The 18,408-nt window shown below is 37.0% G+C and overlaps 1 protein-coding gene across 2 annotated transcripts in view; it reads right to left on the bottom strand.

Annotated features, from left to right (window-relative positions):
* Chd1 (chromodomain-helicase-DNA-binding protein 1) overlaps positions 1-18,408 on the bottom strand; it is a 557,090-nt gene that overhangs the window by 86,979 nt on the left and 451,703 nt on the right. For both annotated transcript variants that reach the window (XM_090402402.1, XM_090402403.1), the window contains exon 33: positions 3,750-3,928. In XM_090402402.1, the coding sequence (XP_090258528.1) occupies positions 3,750-3,928 (179 nt within the window). The remainder of the gene's footprint in view (positions 1-3,749; positions 3,929-18,408) is intronic.

Genomic DNA, 18,408 nt, shown 5'->3' with positions numbered 1-18,408 from the left:
CCACCTATCTTGGTCTTCCACTGGGTCGTTTTCCTGCCAACCTGGCAGAGAACACTTGTTTTGCTAATCTTTCCTCGCCCATTTTGTTAAAGTGACCATACCACATGAGATTAGATCTGCTAACGCATTCCTGGATGCTGACAATGTCAAGTTCTTTCCTAATATCCTCTTTTTTAATATGATATTGCCATTGATGCCATCTGTTCACGCCTCTAATCTTTCTCAGGACTCCCATATCTGCGATCTCTAGTCTTTGGTCAAGTGTTTTACTTCTGACACAGCTCTCAGATCCATAATTTAAAACTGGTTTGAACACTGTCTTGTATACAGCTAATTTAGTGTTATGACTAATTTCTCTCTTATTCCATATGAATTTATTCAGTTAATTTCCAACCATACCAGCTTTGTTGATTCTGTTGTCTATTTCCATATTTAATTTACCATCTTCAGTAAAAATCGTGCCTAAGTAGCTGAAATGTTTTATTTGTTCCACAAGTTCCCCATTCAAAACACAGTTGATATTTTCAACAATTCTACCTATTTTCATTGTCTTTGTCTTTTTAATGCTGACCTTCATACCAAATCTATCACAACAGTTATTCAATTTAGTCAGGGAATCTTGCAAACTTGTAGCGGATTTATTTAGAAGTATAACATCGTCCACATAAAGCAAAGAGCTGACATTAACATCTCCAATTCTGATATCAGGTTTAATACCACTTTCCTTCATAATGTGATCCATATAGATAATGAATAGCAGAGGGGATATTGTACATCCTTGTCTCACACCAGATTTAACATTAAACTATCTTCCTGCACATCCTTCAATTCTAACTGCCGACTTACAACTCAAATACAGACTAAGTATTGCTTGATATAATGCCCCATCGACACCATATAACTGTAGTGTTATATGGTGTCAATGGAGCATTATATGCTCTCTCTTCCCACCTTGTCATATGCCTTTTCCAGATCGACAAAACTTAAATACAGATCTCTGTTATATTTCAATGCTTTCTCAACTATTTGTCATAAAGTGAAGATATGATCCTGACACCCTCTTTTTGACCTGAATCCAGCTTGTTCTTCACCAAGCTTTTCTTCCACAATTCTTCTCAACAGTTTTTCAAGTATACTTGCATATATCTTACCAGGAACACTCAGTAGGGAAATACCTCTGTAATTCTCACATTCAGTTTTATTTACCTTTTTATATATGGGTACAATGAGAGCTCTACTCCAATCATCGGGAATTCGTCCCTCTGTCCAGGCTTTCTGAAACTATGCAGTGCAGCCACTGTAAGACTTTTATACCACTATACTTCAGCATTTCTGGTCAAATGTCATCTACTCCTGCTGCCTTTCCACATTTCAAGCCTTTGATGGCTTTTTCTACTTCAAGTATGGATATGTATTCCTGACTGCATGCCTGGTCAGTGTTTTTTACCACTGTGCTATCATCGCTGTTTGTTTCATTTAGCAGTTTTTCAAAGTAATTACTCCATACTTCAAGGATATCTTTTTCTCCTGTTTTCATGTCACCTTTATTACCTCTAACTCCTTTTACAGTACTCTTTCCTCCATTTCTAAGCTTCTTCAACAACCTCCAGAATATTTTGCCACCTTCTTGATATTTATTTTCTATATTCTTGCCAAAGTCCTCCCATGACTTTTGTTTAGTTAGTTTTACACAGTGTTTCGCTTTCTTACGTTTGTCTCTGTATTCTCTAAGAGCGAAAGCTGACTTATTTGCCAGGAACTATTGATATGCTTTCTTCTTTTCCTTCACTGCCTCTTTAACTTCCTGTGTCCACCATGGAGTTCTGATTTTTCTATCCTTCCAGACAACCTCACCACATGCCTCTCTGGCTGAATCAATCACAGGTTTTCTTCAAGGCTTGCCACTGAATCTCCAAGGTTTGGTTCCTGTTCTCAAACTCTTTCACTTTTTTTTCAATAATCTTTGTGTATTTTAGTCTACAATTCACATCTGAGAGCTGCTCAACTTTTATTCGCTTTAAAACTTTCTTACATGTTTTTCTTTTCGATTTTAAATTCAATTTTATCCTAGTCAAGACTAAATAGTGATCGCTTCCAATTTCAAATTCTCTGTACACTCTGGTGTCCTGCACCAGGGAGAAAACATCACTATCAACAATAACATAGTCAATGAGACTTTTCTTATTCCTTGCCTCTTCTCTCCATGTGAATTTGTGCACATTTTTATGTTGGAACATGGTGTTAGTAATAACCAGTCCATGTTCTGAGCAGAAATCCAACAGGTATTTGCCATTATTATTGGCTTTGCTCTTTTCTCCAAATTTTCCCAAAATATTTTTGTACGTCTGACAATCATTTCCTACTCTGTTATTTAGATCCCCAACAAGGACCAACTTTTCCTTTTTCATTGTGTCAGTTGCTTTTTCTAAAGTCATCAAAAAATTCCTCCACTTCTACCTTAGTAGAACCTTCATAGGCACAATAAGTCCAATTGTCCAATTCCCTATTCTGATATTTGCCCACGTCACTCTACTTGAGACAGCTTGCCATTCAAGAAGATTAGCCTCGTATTTTGTGTTGAATACTATGGCTACTCCTTCTTTTCCTTGATTATCATTTCCTGAATATAACATTTTGTATTTATTGTTCAGAAAGATCTCACCAGTTTTTGTCTTTTTTGTTTCAGTCACCCCTATTATGTCGATCTGGTACCTATCTAATTCCTCAGCTAGCTCCATTTCTTTGCCATTCAGGCTTCTGTTGTTGATAGTACCGATCTTTAACTCTGGTGATGTTGAGTTGGGGTGTGCCTTCAGTTTGTTCCAGTAGCTGACTTTTCGCTGTTTGTCCTGGTTCCCTGGTGAAAACAACGGGAGCCTTGTTTAACTGGGCGACGCCCCAGTCGGCACAAAATTTTGTTATGTTGTACCATCATTTTCTATATTGGTTTAAGCCAATAAGAATACAATTTGGTCGACTAAATCCCAAATTGCCAGCCCATCCTCGTTCGTTCAGTATCCAGTTAGATACCCAACAAGGTGCACCCACAAGAAGGTGAGGATTGGACATTAGGTCAGAAGCCCTGGTCAGTTCTCCGCATTCCTTTAAAGGCTATGTGGAGGTCTCCTCTCACTTATACAGCTTTGACCGTTAAGCTCCCCAGATAAATAATCAAGAACCCGTAATATTTCTGCATATCCTCTATACTCTCTGGTTTCAATTTATAGCAGATGAACAAACTCAGCTGAGTGGATTCCTGGAAATGGACAAAGTTGCAAAAGGCACATATTGATTATACACAACCCAGAGGAAGACGAAGATATAGGTGGATTGATAATGTACAAAGCGCCTTAGACGATAGAAATATAAGATCAGATAATGTTGGAGTCTTGACAAGTAACAGACTGATTTGGAGGAAAATTGTAGATAGGAAGTGAGTAATGATGTAAATATTTCATATAGTACTATCATATCCTGTACACCCTTTGAGGGTACATGGCAGGAATTTGATGATGATGATGATAAACTTTTTTTTAAAATCAGAAATCCCCAGAAAATATTAATATTATCAAGGTAAATGTGTTAGCATATTAATGATATTACTAACAGAGAGAAAGAGGGAGATGTGGGGAGGGAATGAGGTAGAAGGATTAACTAGATCTGAAATTGAAAAAAAAAAAAAAATTATATTGCCAGTCAATCAAAAGAATGAAATGATTATAGTAAAAGCAAAACTAAGTACAGCTTACTTTCTCCATTCTTTCACTTTTTCTTGATCAGAATATGCTTTCAAACATTCATTTATATGATTGCCAATTTTGAGTAAACACTGACGGGTTTGACGAAGCTGATCATCAGTTGACAACGTTTGGTCAGGATTATCTAGCTGCTTTAATGCCTTCTTCATTGGACGCATTTTTTCTTTACACTAGGGAAAAGGCCATAATATATTAATCATAAAAAAATGATTAATACTAATACAGAAAAAAAGGCTGATGTAAAATATTTCTATATGCATGATATATGCATAATGCTAAATAGAGAAAAATGTTTCAGTTGTAATAGATGTGCTAATGAATGCACACTTTTGGTTGTTTTCTGTAGTGAGATGAGCCAGTACAACAACTGTTGACATTTTAATTTAAATTAGCATTCTGTGTCACAATATTTGATTAATAAATTACACAGCTGTTTTCAATTTTCTTTTCAATTTTGCACTGCACATCTGTTAATTGATGAACTGCTACATTAAATATGTTTGATAATTCTTCTTTATAATGGACTGATTTCCCATATTTTTTAATGTAATGTTTTTTGTGAAACAGTTTTTATCACCATGTGCGTAGAAAAAAACACAAAATAATAAATAGCAATCAGCTACGATAGAACTGAGTTGTGCATGTTATGCAGAAACTGTTATTGTTCACTTTTGTCCACACTCGCTCCTCTATGGTATGAATAATAACAGCAGGAATCAATATTCCCAGTAAGCTGTGCCCACAAAATTTCTGGTTTCAGAATTTCTAATTTACAGTCAATAATTTTTGAATGTACTATTAAAATGAACTATGCAATAAACCATATTTGTCACTTGGTTTATTTAGTAATTTTTGCAATGTTTCCATTCCAATATTATAACCAGTTCCAATGTAACGTACTCTAATTAGTTCCTTTTGGCCTGTAGTGTATAGGCAAACTGACTCTGACATAAGCAAGTTGCATATGCATATTTGTTCATAGTGTTTACTCTCTAAAGAGTAGAGTCACTTGAACTCATGCATGAATTCAAGTGAATTCATGCATGAGTTCAAGTGATTTTTGTGGCTACATGGATTTAAATGAATTCATTTGCTCACAATTTTACAGGTCACAGTTAGAATCAAAAAGAGCAGCATTAATATGAGCTCTGGTAGAGTTCCAAGAGAGTGGAAAGAGGGCAAAATAATTCCCTAGCATAAGGGAGATTCTAAGACGGCAGTAACAAATTATAGACCAATCAGTATCTCAGGCGTGGTGGTAAAAGTACTGGAAAAATTGGTTGGAAACTGGAAAAAAAAGAGAATTCAAGAATAGGTGGATAAAAATATGATACTGTAAGGAGCAATATGGTTTTGTGAAGGGTTGGTCATGTCTTAGTAATTTAATGTCTTTCATAATAGAGTAACAGCAGAGTTGGATAAAGGAAATGGTTACATGATGATTTTGCTGGATTTTGCAAAGGAATTTGACAGAATACTACGTGGAACTCTGTTACGAGTCATCAGATTCCATGGAAGTGCCCATGGAGTCTGAATCCCACACAACAACAACAACAACAACAATAATAATATGAGAAATATTGCATTGCACATGTTGAGTATGGAAACTTGTGCTGGAAATTGGAAATACTGGAAATTTGTGCACAAAATGTTTTTCACATGCACATGGGAATCCATACTATATAAATTTCTTTTGTGGTGAATGTCAGCAACAATAAAAATATGCTTTTTGTTTTCATTAAAACTATTCATTTCATTATAATTTAATTTTACTAGGATTTAATTGGTCACTGTTACGAGTGTGCTGCAAAAAGATAAGCTTATTTTATTAAAGAAAATTGTGATATTGACTATAATTCACATTAGATTTAGATATTCAGCAAAAGTTTAGAGTACTACTGTTAGTTGATTGTGAGCATTGTACCAATGTGTAATAAAATTTTGGCAACCAATGCATCTTTGTTAGGGAAATTTAATATGAGATTTTCTTCAGTGTAGAAAATATACACTTGTTATGAACAGTGAAAGATTTGTGGAAGAAAAGAGAAACTGTGAGGAAACAAGTGACAACTCTCTAAATAGTACCATGACAAAAGAATCTGCAAGGGAAGGATGTTAGCAATGCATTGGAGATGGTTAAGGGATATCTGAAGGGAAAAAAAAAAAATCAGACTGTATACCCAAGGTTAGGAGGGTAAATCAGGTAGGAGTTAGATGAGTAGCATTATTAAGCAGGAGCTGCACAAAAAAAGAAAATGATGTGAAGGATGTATAAAGAGAAAGGTAACAGTAGCTCAACAGCAACAGGATTATCTAACAGACAAGAAGGGATCAGAATGGTAAGCAAGTCAAAACCAGATTATGAAAGGAAATTAGTTGAGCAGGTTAAAGGAAATCTCAGAGAGTTGTTTTGCTGTACAGCAAGTAAAAGGAAGGGTAACTTTAATGAGTGCTGATGATACTTTGAAGAGTGGTGGCAGTGGTGGGGAAAGCAACATTCAGGGGAAGATATTGCAATTGCAGGTGTGACATGAACTAATTTGTTCCTGTCAAAGATGGATCAACTAAAAGTGAAATAATGCCATGAGATTAAATGGAATATCAGCCTGCATATTAGAAGAATGTGCAAAGGAATTAGTATTACATCTGACTATGCTGTTTAACATAAGCCACAGCACTGATAAATCTCCAAGAGAGTGGAAGGAGGGCAATATAATTCCACTGCATAAAGGAGGCCCGAAGATAGAGGTAATAAATTATAGAGCAATCAGTATCTCAGGAGTGATGGTAAAGATATTGGAGAAGTTGGTCAAAGACAAAAATCAGAAATGGGTGTATAATATCATGATACTATATGGGGGAACAGCATGGTTTAGTAATTTACTCACTCACTTTTATAATAGAGTGACAGTGTATAGATGTTTGTGAATTACTTTAGGTGACAAATGAATTTCACTGCAGAGTGAAACCAATGCCCTGCTGAATAGAGAACTGAAAAAGTTTCATGTGTGGCCTCTAGACAGGGAAATCAGATTATCTAACCCTCAGTCCACTAGTGATACTCAGGTCTACAACCTATTTAGAACTGTTATATACAGAGTGAGTCAAAATAATGCGAGTGATTTCTGCCTATTTTCAGGAAAAAATTATTAGCAACTGGAAAATGCAACATGCAGTAATTGAAAAAGAAATTCCAAGAGTTTCAGATTATGCAAGATTACCATCTTTCAGCAAGATGGAGCACCCGCACATCCATCACGAAGTCATGCCCTTTTGAACATCCAACTTCCTGGCAGCTGGATAACCCAAATAGGTCCAAAAGCCTGGCCTGCACAGTCACTGGAACTTATGCCCTAAATTTTTTCCTCTGGGGGTCTGGGGGTATGCAAAGGACAAAGTTTATGTGTTGCCTTTGCCACAAAACTTAGTTGATGTGAAGGAGCAGCTTTAGAAATGATTGATTGGCAAATGTTGGTTTTTATGTGGCAAGAAGTCACGTATTGTTTTGATGTGTGCCGTGTGACACGTGATGCGCACATTGAATTTTATAAATCAGGTACAAAAACTGTTTCAGTTACTTTTTTTATTTATTTAGTTATTTTTATGTGGTTACCATCCACAAAAAGTTATTACTAAAGCTATAGTACATTTGTACTGTAAGGTGGGCTAAGGATTTTTTCCCCATTTTTATCAAATTTATATATTTTTTGTAATTTTTTTTAAAAAAAATTATTTTTACATAGTCTGGAAACACTGTTCTAGAGACCAAACATGGAACTTTTTTCACCACTCCACTTATTGCAGGCCACTTCCGGCCTCCAATAAGTGGGGTGGTGGTCTCACACCAGGCGATGAAATTCATTTCCCACCTATTTCAACTATGCAAATAAATGTTTCTAATCACTCACGTTGTTTTGACTCACCCTGTATATTTAAAATGTTATTGGTCATGAGGAAAATCTAATTCTTACTGGGAAAATTTAAATCATCATCATCATCAAATTCCTGCCATGTACCCTCAAGGGGTAAGCAGCACCTGAAACACCAGGACAGAGAAAAACTGGAAAATGCAAAATAAAATGGACCCCCTTGAAAATAAAATAAAAGGCATTTAATTAAATATTTATAAGATAAGATGGATAGAAATATAATAATCTATGAGCAGACAGCATGGCTTTAGGAAGGGGTAATATAGTCAAATATGAAGAATATAAAAGAATAAGATATTAAATAAACAACAAAATAGTCCTTTCTTTCATAGTTACATATGATTAGCATTCATTCTGGTAAATTATGAAGGCAACTAACTATCTTTAGCAGAATAACTTTAATTTACGAGTAATATCACTAAGATATAAATGAGCATAGTGCATATTACAAGCTGTGTTGTGCATGTCTTACAGGCAAGTCGTTTATTTAAGTGCATATTAGTAATATTTGTAATTATTTTTGATTATATCTTACTTATTTTAGACTGTAATGTAGTATGTATGTGTGTGTGTTTGTAAAATTTAATACGGAATATGGTTTAGAAAGTTTTTATTCATGGCACTGATGCATACAAGGGAAATGGTGGCCAAGGTTTCCTTGTTCACCAATTTAGCATGAGGAGTTTTGTATGATGTAGTATATGTTCTATGCTGCCAAGAGTGAATGGATTATGGTACGAAAGTGATTATGAAGAGAGGGTTAGTTGTGAATGTTTTGTGTGCGAGTGCAAAAAATGCAAGAAGTGTAGAAAGCTGGAAAATGAAATAATGAATATTAACAATGTTAGGAAAGATGAACATAAAGGGAAATGTGGAAGTAGTGAATGACAGCAAAGAAGTGACAGTAAGGAATGAAATAGCATGCTTATGTGGCATCCTTTACATGACAAAACAGTTAGAGCTACAGCAACTGGAGAAATGATTACTGTGTGTGTGGTACGGCAGGCAGGAGAATGAAATAAAAAGTGAGTGGGAAAAGTATGAAAGTGCAAGAAACTGGAAATAAGGATAAGGTATTGTATGGAGATTTGATGATAAGAAGTGTACGTAATGAGAAAGTGCCAAAAACACGTTTCTCAGGTGTGGAGATTAAGGATGTTAGTGAAGCTGTAAGTCTGCAAAAGGGAGAAGTGAAAGAGATGATTATTATGGCAGGAACAAATGATTTGAAAGGGAAGAAATATGCAATGAGAAAAGATATGAAAGAGTTGTTGAAAGACAGGATGATAGGGCAGAGTTGAGAAGGAGGGTCATGATTACTAATGAGTCAATGAGAGGATTGTGCAAAAGGAATGGTGTGCAGTTTATAGATGTATGGAGTGAATTTGATGGACAAAAGGACTTATATATATGCATTACAGGCTACAATTTGAGTTAGATGTTTGGAGAAATTGTTTAGTGAGAGTTTGGAAGTGCAAAAATTAGAGATATTAAGGAGAGAGTCAGGGAGGTGCATTCAAGCATGTTCCTAGCCACCCATGATATAAATGAGCATGTGTACAGAAATTATTATGAAATGCTAAATGCGATTTGACAAGTTTCCAATTCCAATAAAGAGTGCGGTTGATAATGAGATTACACAAGGGTAATTGTGAGTACAAGGGGATGTTGAAATGGATGCACAAGAATAAGGGAGAGGAGTTTTTGGCATTGGTATGAGGAAAAATTAATATGGTAGGATGACTTTAAACAATGCTGATGGAAGGACGGTGACAAAGGAAAACGAAATAATTGAGTAACTGAGTAATCATTTTGCAAAAGTTTATCATCCAGGTTTTGCAGTTGCTGATATGACAGAGATGCATGTCAAAATTGAGGTAGATGAATAGGAGGTGTTCAGCATGTTGAAGAAATATGAATACAGCAGTGGGACTGGATGGCATGTCAGCCCGTGTACTATGCAAATGTACAAGGTAGCAAATTACAGATCAATTAACATATAAGGAGTAATTGTTAAACTATTAGAAAAGTTGGTTAGAGGTAAAATTCAACAGTAGGTGGATAATGATACAATACTCTATAGTGGGCAAGCATCATCATCAAATTCCTGCCATGAACCCTCAAGGGGTGCACAGGATATGATAGTACATGAAAAATTTACATCATTACTAACTTCATATCTACAATTTTCCTCCAAATCAGTCTATTACTCATCAAGACTACAACATTATCAGATCTTATATTTCTATCATCTAAGGCACTTTGTACCGTATCAATCCACCCATATCTTGGTCTTCCTCTGGGTCGTTTGTCTGCCAATCTGGAAGAGAACACTTGTTTTGCTAATCTTTCGTCGCCCATTCTGTTTAAGTGACCATACCACCTGAGATTAGCTCTGCTAAAGCATGCTGACAATGTCAAGATTTTTCCTAATATCCTCATTTTTAATATGATATTGCCATTGATGCCATCTGTTCATGCCTCTAATCTTTCTCAGGACTCTCATATCTGCGGTCTCTAGTCTTTGGTCAAGTGTTTTACTTCTGACCCAGCTCTCAGATCCATAAATTAAAACTGGTTTGAACACTGTCTTGTATACAGCTAATTTAGTGTTCCAACTAATTTCTCTTATTCCATATGAATTTATTCAATTGACTCCCTACCATACCAGCTTTGTTGATTCTGTTGTCTATTTCCATCTTCACTAAAAATTGTGCCTAAATAGCTGCAATGTTTTACTTGTTCCACACGTTCTCCATTCATGACGCAGTTAACATTTTCAACGATTCTGCCTATTTTCATTGTCTTTGTCTTTTTATTGCTGACCTTCATACATATCTTTTTTAAATAACGAAACCTGTGGTGCGTTCATAATTAGAAGAAACACATGTATAAACCACAGTGAAAATTATTTAATTGTAAATATTTCATCCTAAGTATCTTAGGACATCATCAGTACAGTATTTACACAAAAATTAGGAATAATATACAGTTAGGTAGCATGATTAATGAAACTTCCTCCTTAGATGAAGAAACAATCAAAAAACATAAGACATACCATGCAAGACTTCCTAGAATTTATGGCTTACCTAAGCTACACAAAACTAATGTTCCACTTAGACCTGTCGTAGACTGTATCGGCTGTCCAACGTACAAGTTATCAAGATTCTTATCTAACCTTCTCCGCCCTCACATAGGCCACTCAGTCTCTTCAATCAAAAATTCTAATGAGTTTCACACAAAAATTAAAGACATTCAACTATCAAAAACTGACTTGTTAATCAGCTTCGACATTGTCTCCCTCTTCACTAACATTCCCCATAAAGAAACAATAGAATTACTAACTCAAAAATTTCCGTCTGATATAGTTGAATTGTTCAAGTTTGTTATTGCATCAGGTTACTTCACCTGGAAAGGTCAAATTTACAAGCAAGAGGAAGGAACAGCAATGGGATCTCCTTTATCACCAAACATAGCAAATTTGTTTCTAGAACACCTTGAGGAAAAAATATTCACTTTTGAACCCGAACCAAAAATTTGGCTAAGATATGTCGATGACGTATTTGCAGTATGGAATCATCCCGAACCTGAATTACAACTGTTTCTAGATAAAATTAACCTTCTTCATCATCGCATCAACTTTACGTTAGAAAATGAATCTCCACAGGGTATCCCTTTTTTGGATTTACACATCAAAAGAAAACAAGACGGTTCCATCGCCACTTCCGTCTTTCGCAAGCCTACATTCTCAGGTCACTACATTCACAATTCTTCTGCTCATCATCCATCTCAGAAATCTGGCATTATTAAATCACTAGTTTCCAGAGCAAACAAATTCTGCTCCTCTGAAGAATCTTTAAACCAGGAATTAGTAGTTATCAAAAATACAGCCATCCTAAATGGATATAATCCCAAAACAACTCAAAAAATCATCAGTCACTTCTGCATACATTTAACCAGACAGGAAGAAGTGCATAGGATTCCCATACCTTACGTTAAAGGCATCTCAGAACGTCTTTCTAAAATTATGAAGAAATACAATTTTGCCACTACTTACAAACCTATCAACCAAATTTACAACTTATTACCTTCTCCTAAAGACAAATTCTCACCCTTGATGTTACCTGGTGTTTATGAGATTCCATGCTCATGCAAATTATCTTACTTTGGACAGACAGGTAGGTCAGTTCAGAAACGCATCTCGGAACATCAAGACCACATTCGTCTTCTTAAACTGCAGAAATCTGGCCTCTCTCAACACGGAATTGAAAATCCAAACCATAGGATCCATTGGGAAAAGGCTAAACTTTTACATAGATCTATATTTAAACATGAACGTTTATACAAAGAAAGTTCTGAAGCCCTACTACACAGACCAAACCTAAACCGCAACAACGTTCTTACTATTCCTAAAGTATGGGAAATTATCATACAAAACTATGTTAAATAATGAACGTTTTTTTTTTTTCTTTTTGTACTACTTTAGCACGTTATGCACGTTTTCATGAGATTCTATTGTAATCATGCGCACTAACTGTATGTTATTCCTAATTTTTGTTTAAATACTGTACTGATGATGTCCTAAGATACTTAGGATGAAATATTTACAATTAAATAATTTTCACTGTGGTTTATACGTGTGTTTCTTCTAATTAATTCATACATATCTATTCAACAGTTATTCAATTTAGTCAGGGAATCTTGCAGACTTGTAGCAGATTTATGTAGAAGTATAACATCGTCTGCATAAAGCAAAGAGCTAACATTAACATCACCAATTTTGATATCTTTTTTAATACCACTTTCCTTCATAATGTGATCCATAAAGATCAGGGGTCTCCAAACTACGGCCCAGGGGTCAGATGCATCCCGCGATATGATTTTATCTGGCCCACAAATTGGACTAATTTTTCAATAAGAATCAGAAAAAAAAAAAAAAAAAAAAAAAAAAAAAAAAAAAAAAAAAAAACACGGGTTGCTGATAGATTTCAAATGCATTAATTAAAATTGTGTTCAAAATATATTCCCGAATAGCAAAAAGTAACCGTAATCCAAGTGACGATCTTTCTGACTGTATAAGGTCGGTTAAAATGGACTAACAAAGAAAAAAAATTCGAATTTTACAAAATTTTACAAGCAAATTAGAAGAAATTTGCGTGTAATTTTATCTCTATTTCTGGGAACAACGTATCTTTGTGAACAAACTTTTTCCCGAATGAAATATATCAAGTCAAAATACAGGGCAAATTTATCTGATGAACATTTGAAATTGCTACTTGTAATTAGCACTTCAAATTTGAACCTGAGTTTAATAAGATTTTAAAAACACAAACACAGTTACATCATTCACATTAATGGTTTTATTATAATACATACATCTTCAAGGCCCACCTTTCCTAATTGGGTTGTGGGAGCCACAGCTGCAAGAGGAACTTCCAATGGTCACGATCCTCTGCCACCAAGCTCAGGTGTTCTGGTGGGATTCCCAAACGTGTCCACCCAAGGTTTTGGATATAATCTATCCAGCGAGTCCCTTGGCCTTCCACCCTCTGGCTAGGCAAAGAGGGCCTGCTGAGGGAGCCTCTCTTGTGGCATTCTGACCAGGTGCACGTACCAACGTAACTGTGATCTCTCAACACGGAGAAGCAGAGGGTTGAGTATCGAGGGTTTCCCGAATTGCAGCGCTTCTTGTCAGCCCCGCAACCCCTCGAAGGAACCTCATTTCAGCCGCTTGGATTCGTGTCCGCATTCTTTCGGTCATTACCCAACTCTCATGATCATGAGGATGGGAACATAGACTGTATTGAAGACAGCCCACTTTGCCTTCTGGCTTAACTCCCACTTCAACACTACTGAACGGCCAAGCTCCTGCAATATTGAGCTTGCTAAGCCAATTTGAGTATCTAGCTCTACGTCCCATTTTCCATCATTCGTGAATATGGACCCAAGGTATTTAAACTTCTCAACCTGCCTCATTGGGACTCCACTTACATGTACAGTGCACTGGGATGGTTGTCTTAAGACCACAAATGTTTCAGTTTTGGCCACACTGATTTTCATTCCGGCATCTGCACAAACAGCTACAAACCTATCCAGGGTCCGCTGGAGGTCATCTGTGGAAGATCTAAGCAGAACTAGGTCATCTGCAAAAAGCAGACATCCAATGCTACATCTTCCAATTCTGACATACTCACTGCCTCGGCTGTGCCTATCAATCCAGTCCATAAATATTATGAAAATGAGGGGTGACAGAACACACCCTTGGCAGAGGCCAACGGAGATTGTGAAAGGTTCAGACTTTGTGCTGTTTACCCTGACAGAAAACTCTGGGCATTCATACAGGGACTTGATAGCAGCTAATAGTTGGCCATCTACTCCGTACTCCTGTACTACTTGCCAAGCTTATCCCGAGGAACCTGGACATATGCCTTCTCCAAGTCCACAAAACATGTGTAGACATTCTTGGCATATTACCAAGATTTCTCAAAGACTTGCCTTAAAGTGAAGATTTGGTCAGTTGTGCTTCTACCAGGACAAAAGCCACATTGTTCTTCTTGGAACTTTGACTCAACTATGCTCCTGCACAGTCTTTCCAAGCACTTAGCATACACTTTCCCAGGCAGGCCGAGCAGAGAGATGCCACGATAGTTATTACTGCAATCCTTCTGGTCTCCCTTCTTGAAGACTGGTATTATTATGACTGTCTGCCATTGCTTTGTTGCTTGCCCAGATAACCAAGCAGCCTGACACACTCTAGTCAGCCAGAAAACAGCGTCTCGATTTAAGGCTTTTATCATTTCGGGCCGAATTTCATCATCTCCAGCAGCCTTGCCCAATTTAATGATTTTATTGCTAAATGGACCTATTCTGCTGTGAGACTAGTCATTGCCCCGATCTGCACCTCTTGGATGTCCACAACTGCTGAGCCACCCGGGTTAAGAAGGCTCTCAAAGTATTCCCTCCATCTGTGGAGGATATCCTTCTCGGTTGTTAAAAGCGTACCATCAGAGGCCTTAATTGCCCTTGCTGTGCACGATTTCCTCCCTCAAACGCGGTGCATGGTCTGCCAGAATACTGTTTGCATTTGCATAGGATAAGTCTAATCTTTCTCCAAAGGATTCCCAAGCCTTCTGCTTTGCTGTTTTTACTGCCTCAGCAGCAGCTTTTCGTGCCTCAGCATACCGCAAATGCATCTCAGGTGACCTGACCCTAAGCCATGTTAGGTAGGACTCCTTTTTTTGCCCGGACAGTTTTTTGGACTTCTTGGTTCCACCAAGGTGTCCTTTTCTCACTGCCCATTGCCACGCCGAGCCGCTTTCTGCCACAGCATTAGAGTGTAGAGGCAGTGACAGCTGTTCTGAACAGCTTTCACTCCTCCTCAACAGCTGCAGTATGCTTGGGAATCTCTTTGAACCTGGAGGAAATGTTATCTGCAAAATTCTTCCTCACAGCCTCATTTTCCAATGTCTCCCATTTCATGCGGTATAGCTGCTTAGGCCTACCAGCGTTGATGGTAGCATCTGGTTTCTGAAGCCGTAGAGTGCACACAACAAGGTGGTGGTCAGTTGACAGTTCTGCCCCTCTTCTCACACGAACGTCCAACACTGAGGAAAATAGGTCTGCTGAGACTATAAAGAAGTCAATCAGAGACCTTTGTTCTAGTGTATCCCTGTACCAGGTATACTTATGAACTTCTCGGTGCTGGAAGAAGGTATTCATTATGGACAAGCTGTTAGTACAGCAGAAGTACAATAATTTCAACCCATTCGTGTTAAGGTCAAGGGTGCCGTTCCTCCCAACCACACCCCTCCATGTCTGGTCATCTGTTCCAACATGTGCAATGAAGTCACCCATTAGCAGGACTGATTCCATGTCTGCCACCCTGTCAAAAGCAGCATCCACTAGGAAGGCAGAGTATTCTGACTCCAGATTAGGTGCATAGGCTTGCACTACAGCTAAATAATGGCTTATTATAATTTGTTATAAAAATATGAGAATTTGCTGATAGCATTCGTTGTCATTAATATATGATAATTTAATCTCACATACTCTGTAATCAGTTTTTATCTGCTTTCAATAAAACTCGTATATCTAGTTCTAAAGTTTTTTTTTTTCCTACGGCCTGCTGAACAGTGCTGAAGTACCCAATGTGGCTCTCATGGCGAAACGTTTGGAGACCACTAATATAGATAATGAATAACAGAGGGGATAATGTAGATCCTTGTCTCACACCAGATTTAACATTAAACCATCTTTCTGTACTTCCTTCAATTCTAACTGATGACTTACACCTCAAATAAAGACTAAAGTATTGCTTGATATAATGCCCCACTGACACCATATAACTGTAGAGTATTGAATAGCTTCTCTCTTGGCACCTTGTCATATCCCTCTTCCAGATCGATAAACGCAAATACAATTCTTTGTTATATTACCATGATTTCTCGACTATTTGTCGTAAAGTGAATATCTGATCCTGACAGCCTCTATTTGGCCTAAATCAAGTTTGTTCTTCACCAAGCTTTTCTTCCACAATTCTTCTCAACCGTTTCTCAAGTATACTTGAGAAACAGTTTCTCAAATACCTCTTGAGAAGAGGTATTTCCCTACACTCAGTAGGGAAATACCTCTGTTATTCTCCCATTCAATTTTATTTCCCTTTTTATGTATGGGTACTATGAGAGTTCTACGCCAATCATCGGGAATTCATCCCTCTGTCAAGGCCTTCTGAACTATGCAGTGCAGCCACTGTAAGACTTTTATACCACTATACTTCAGCATTTCTGGTCAAATGTCATCTACTCCTGTGCTGCCTTTCCACATTTCAGGCCTTTGATGGCTTTTTCTACTTCAAGTATAGATATGTATTCCTGACTGTATGCCTGTTGAGTGTCTTTTACCACCGTGCTATCACTGCTTGTTTCATTTAGCAATTTTTCGAAGTAATTACTCCATACTTCAATCATATCTTTTTCTCCCATTTTCATCCCCTTTATCATCTCTAACCTCTTTTTACAGTACTTTTTCCTCCATTTCTAAGCTTCTTCAACAACCTCCAGAATATTTTGCCATCTTCTTGATATTTATTTTCTATGTTCTTGCCAAAGTCGTCCCATGACTTTTGTTTAGCTAGTTTTACAGAGTGTTTAGCTTTCTTACATTTTGGAGATTGAGGAGATTGAGCTAAGCTTTGGACCCTGTCCCAAAACCATTGGGAAGGAGATCTGCTGCAACCCATTTTCTCTCAGAAGGCACACCCAATAGCCAATTGATCTTGGAGAGGCCGTCTAGAACTGCCCATCTTGTTGAAACAGAAACTAAAGTAGCATACAAAACGACCACGACCCCCCCCCCCATCCAGATGTCCATGAATAGCATCACATGACAAACAGTGACAAGGCATTAGATCCTAATAGGATAGGATATAAGATAGGACAGTAAAAAAGACTAATGAGAAGTTGTGAAGAATGCAGGAAGAAATAAATAGAAAAAGAATAAGAGTAAATTATGTAGGTTGAATGTTTGTCATCCATATTCTTGAGATTTTTAGGCTATCAGTATTGTTGAGATTAGTTTAGGTGATTAGAATTTCACAGGCTTCTTTAATTTGAGTTAACATAAAGGAACCAGTGCTGTGTCAATCAGTTTGGTGTAGGATGTCCAGAGCATGATCAGACTATTGAATTTTATATGTTGCTTATATTCCCCCCCCCCCCCAGAGGAACCACACATCCTGTTTTACCTATATATGGCAAGTTACAGGAGCATTGGATTCTGTACACCTAACCTCAGGGTGGGGCAGCGAGGGGGGGGGGTTACCCAGATTAGCATCTGACGTGTTGTTAGACTCTAACTGATTCAACTGATGAAGATAAGAGTCAACCAGTTTAAAACAACAGTAGCGTTACGTTTATCTACCCAAGTAGTAACAATAACCTGATTTTCTTTTAATGATCTGAAAGCAACCTCACCAAAACAGAATTAGTAGCTGTCCAATCATTAAAAGCAAGCCAGGATATTACGAAAGAAGCTCTAGTGCAAGCATGTCAAACTCAAAGGCTAACACGGGCCAAATAAACAAGGTTTAAGTTTATGTGGGCCGCAAAACAAAAACTTCAATTTTCATAAAAACGCAGGTTTATTTTGAAAAGTACAGTATAAAAAAAGAACAAGAATAACGATAAAATTAATGTTTTCTCCCTGACACTTGGCATTTCTTCTCTGCTACTATCTTTCCTACTTCGGGGGAAATCTTGTTCGCAGTGATTACTTTCAAAACTGATCCAAGGTGAATGTCAGTAATTCTGGATATGACAGGAGACTTATTTCCCTTCATAATTGTAAATAACTGCTCACACCAATAAGTACTTCCAAACATGGATATAATTTCATGCGAATTTTCAAGTATTTTTAAACCTAGCAGGTAAATATTTGTAAAATCCATGGATGCCAACTTCGTCGAATTTACCCTTCAAATCTGAATCGCACTGGATCTCAATTACCTCCATTTGCATTTGATCAGGTACTGAGTCAATATTTATTGAAAAATTGAAGAAAACAAAGAAAACTTGTCTTCCAAAAATTTAAAATCTGCAAACCTTGTTTCAAATTCAGTTCTAAGGCTTACAATTTTTTCTGCATATTTTTGATACGATGCAGTTTCACTTAAACTTGATTTGTTCATGTTGCATGTCGGAAAGTGTGTTAAATCTTCATTTTTC

The sequence above is a fragment of the Typopeltis vanoorti genome, chromosome 13 (genome assembly GCF_054136105.1).
Source record: "Typopeltis vanoorti isolate ZY-2024b chromosome 13, IOZ_Tvanoo_1.0, whole genome shotgun sequence".
Lineage (NCBI taxonomy): Eukaryota > Metazoa > Arthropoda > Arachnida > Uropygi > Thelyphonidae > Typopeltis > Typopeltis vanoorti.
This window is presented reverse-complemented; position numbering and strand designations above follow the sequence as displayed.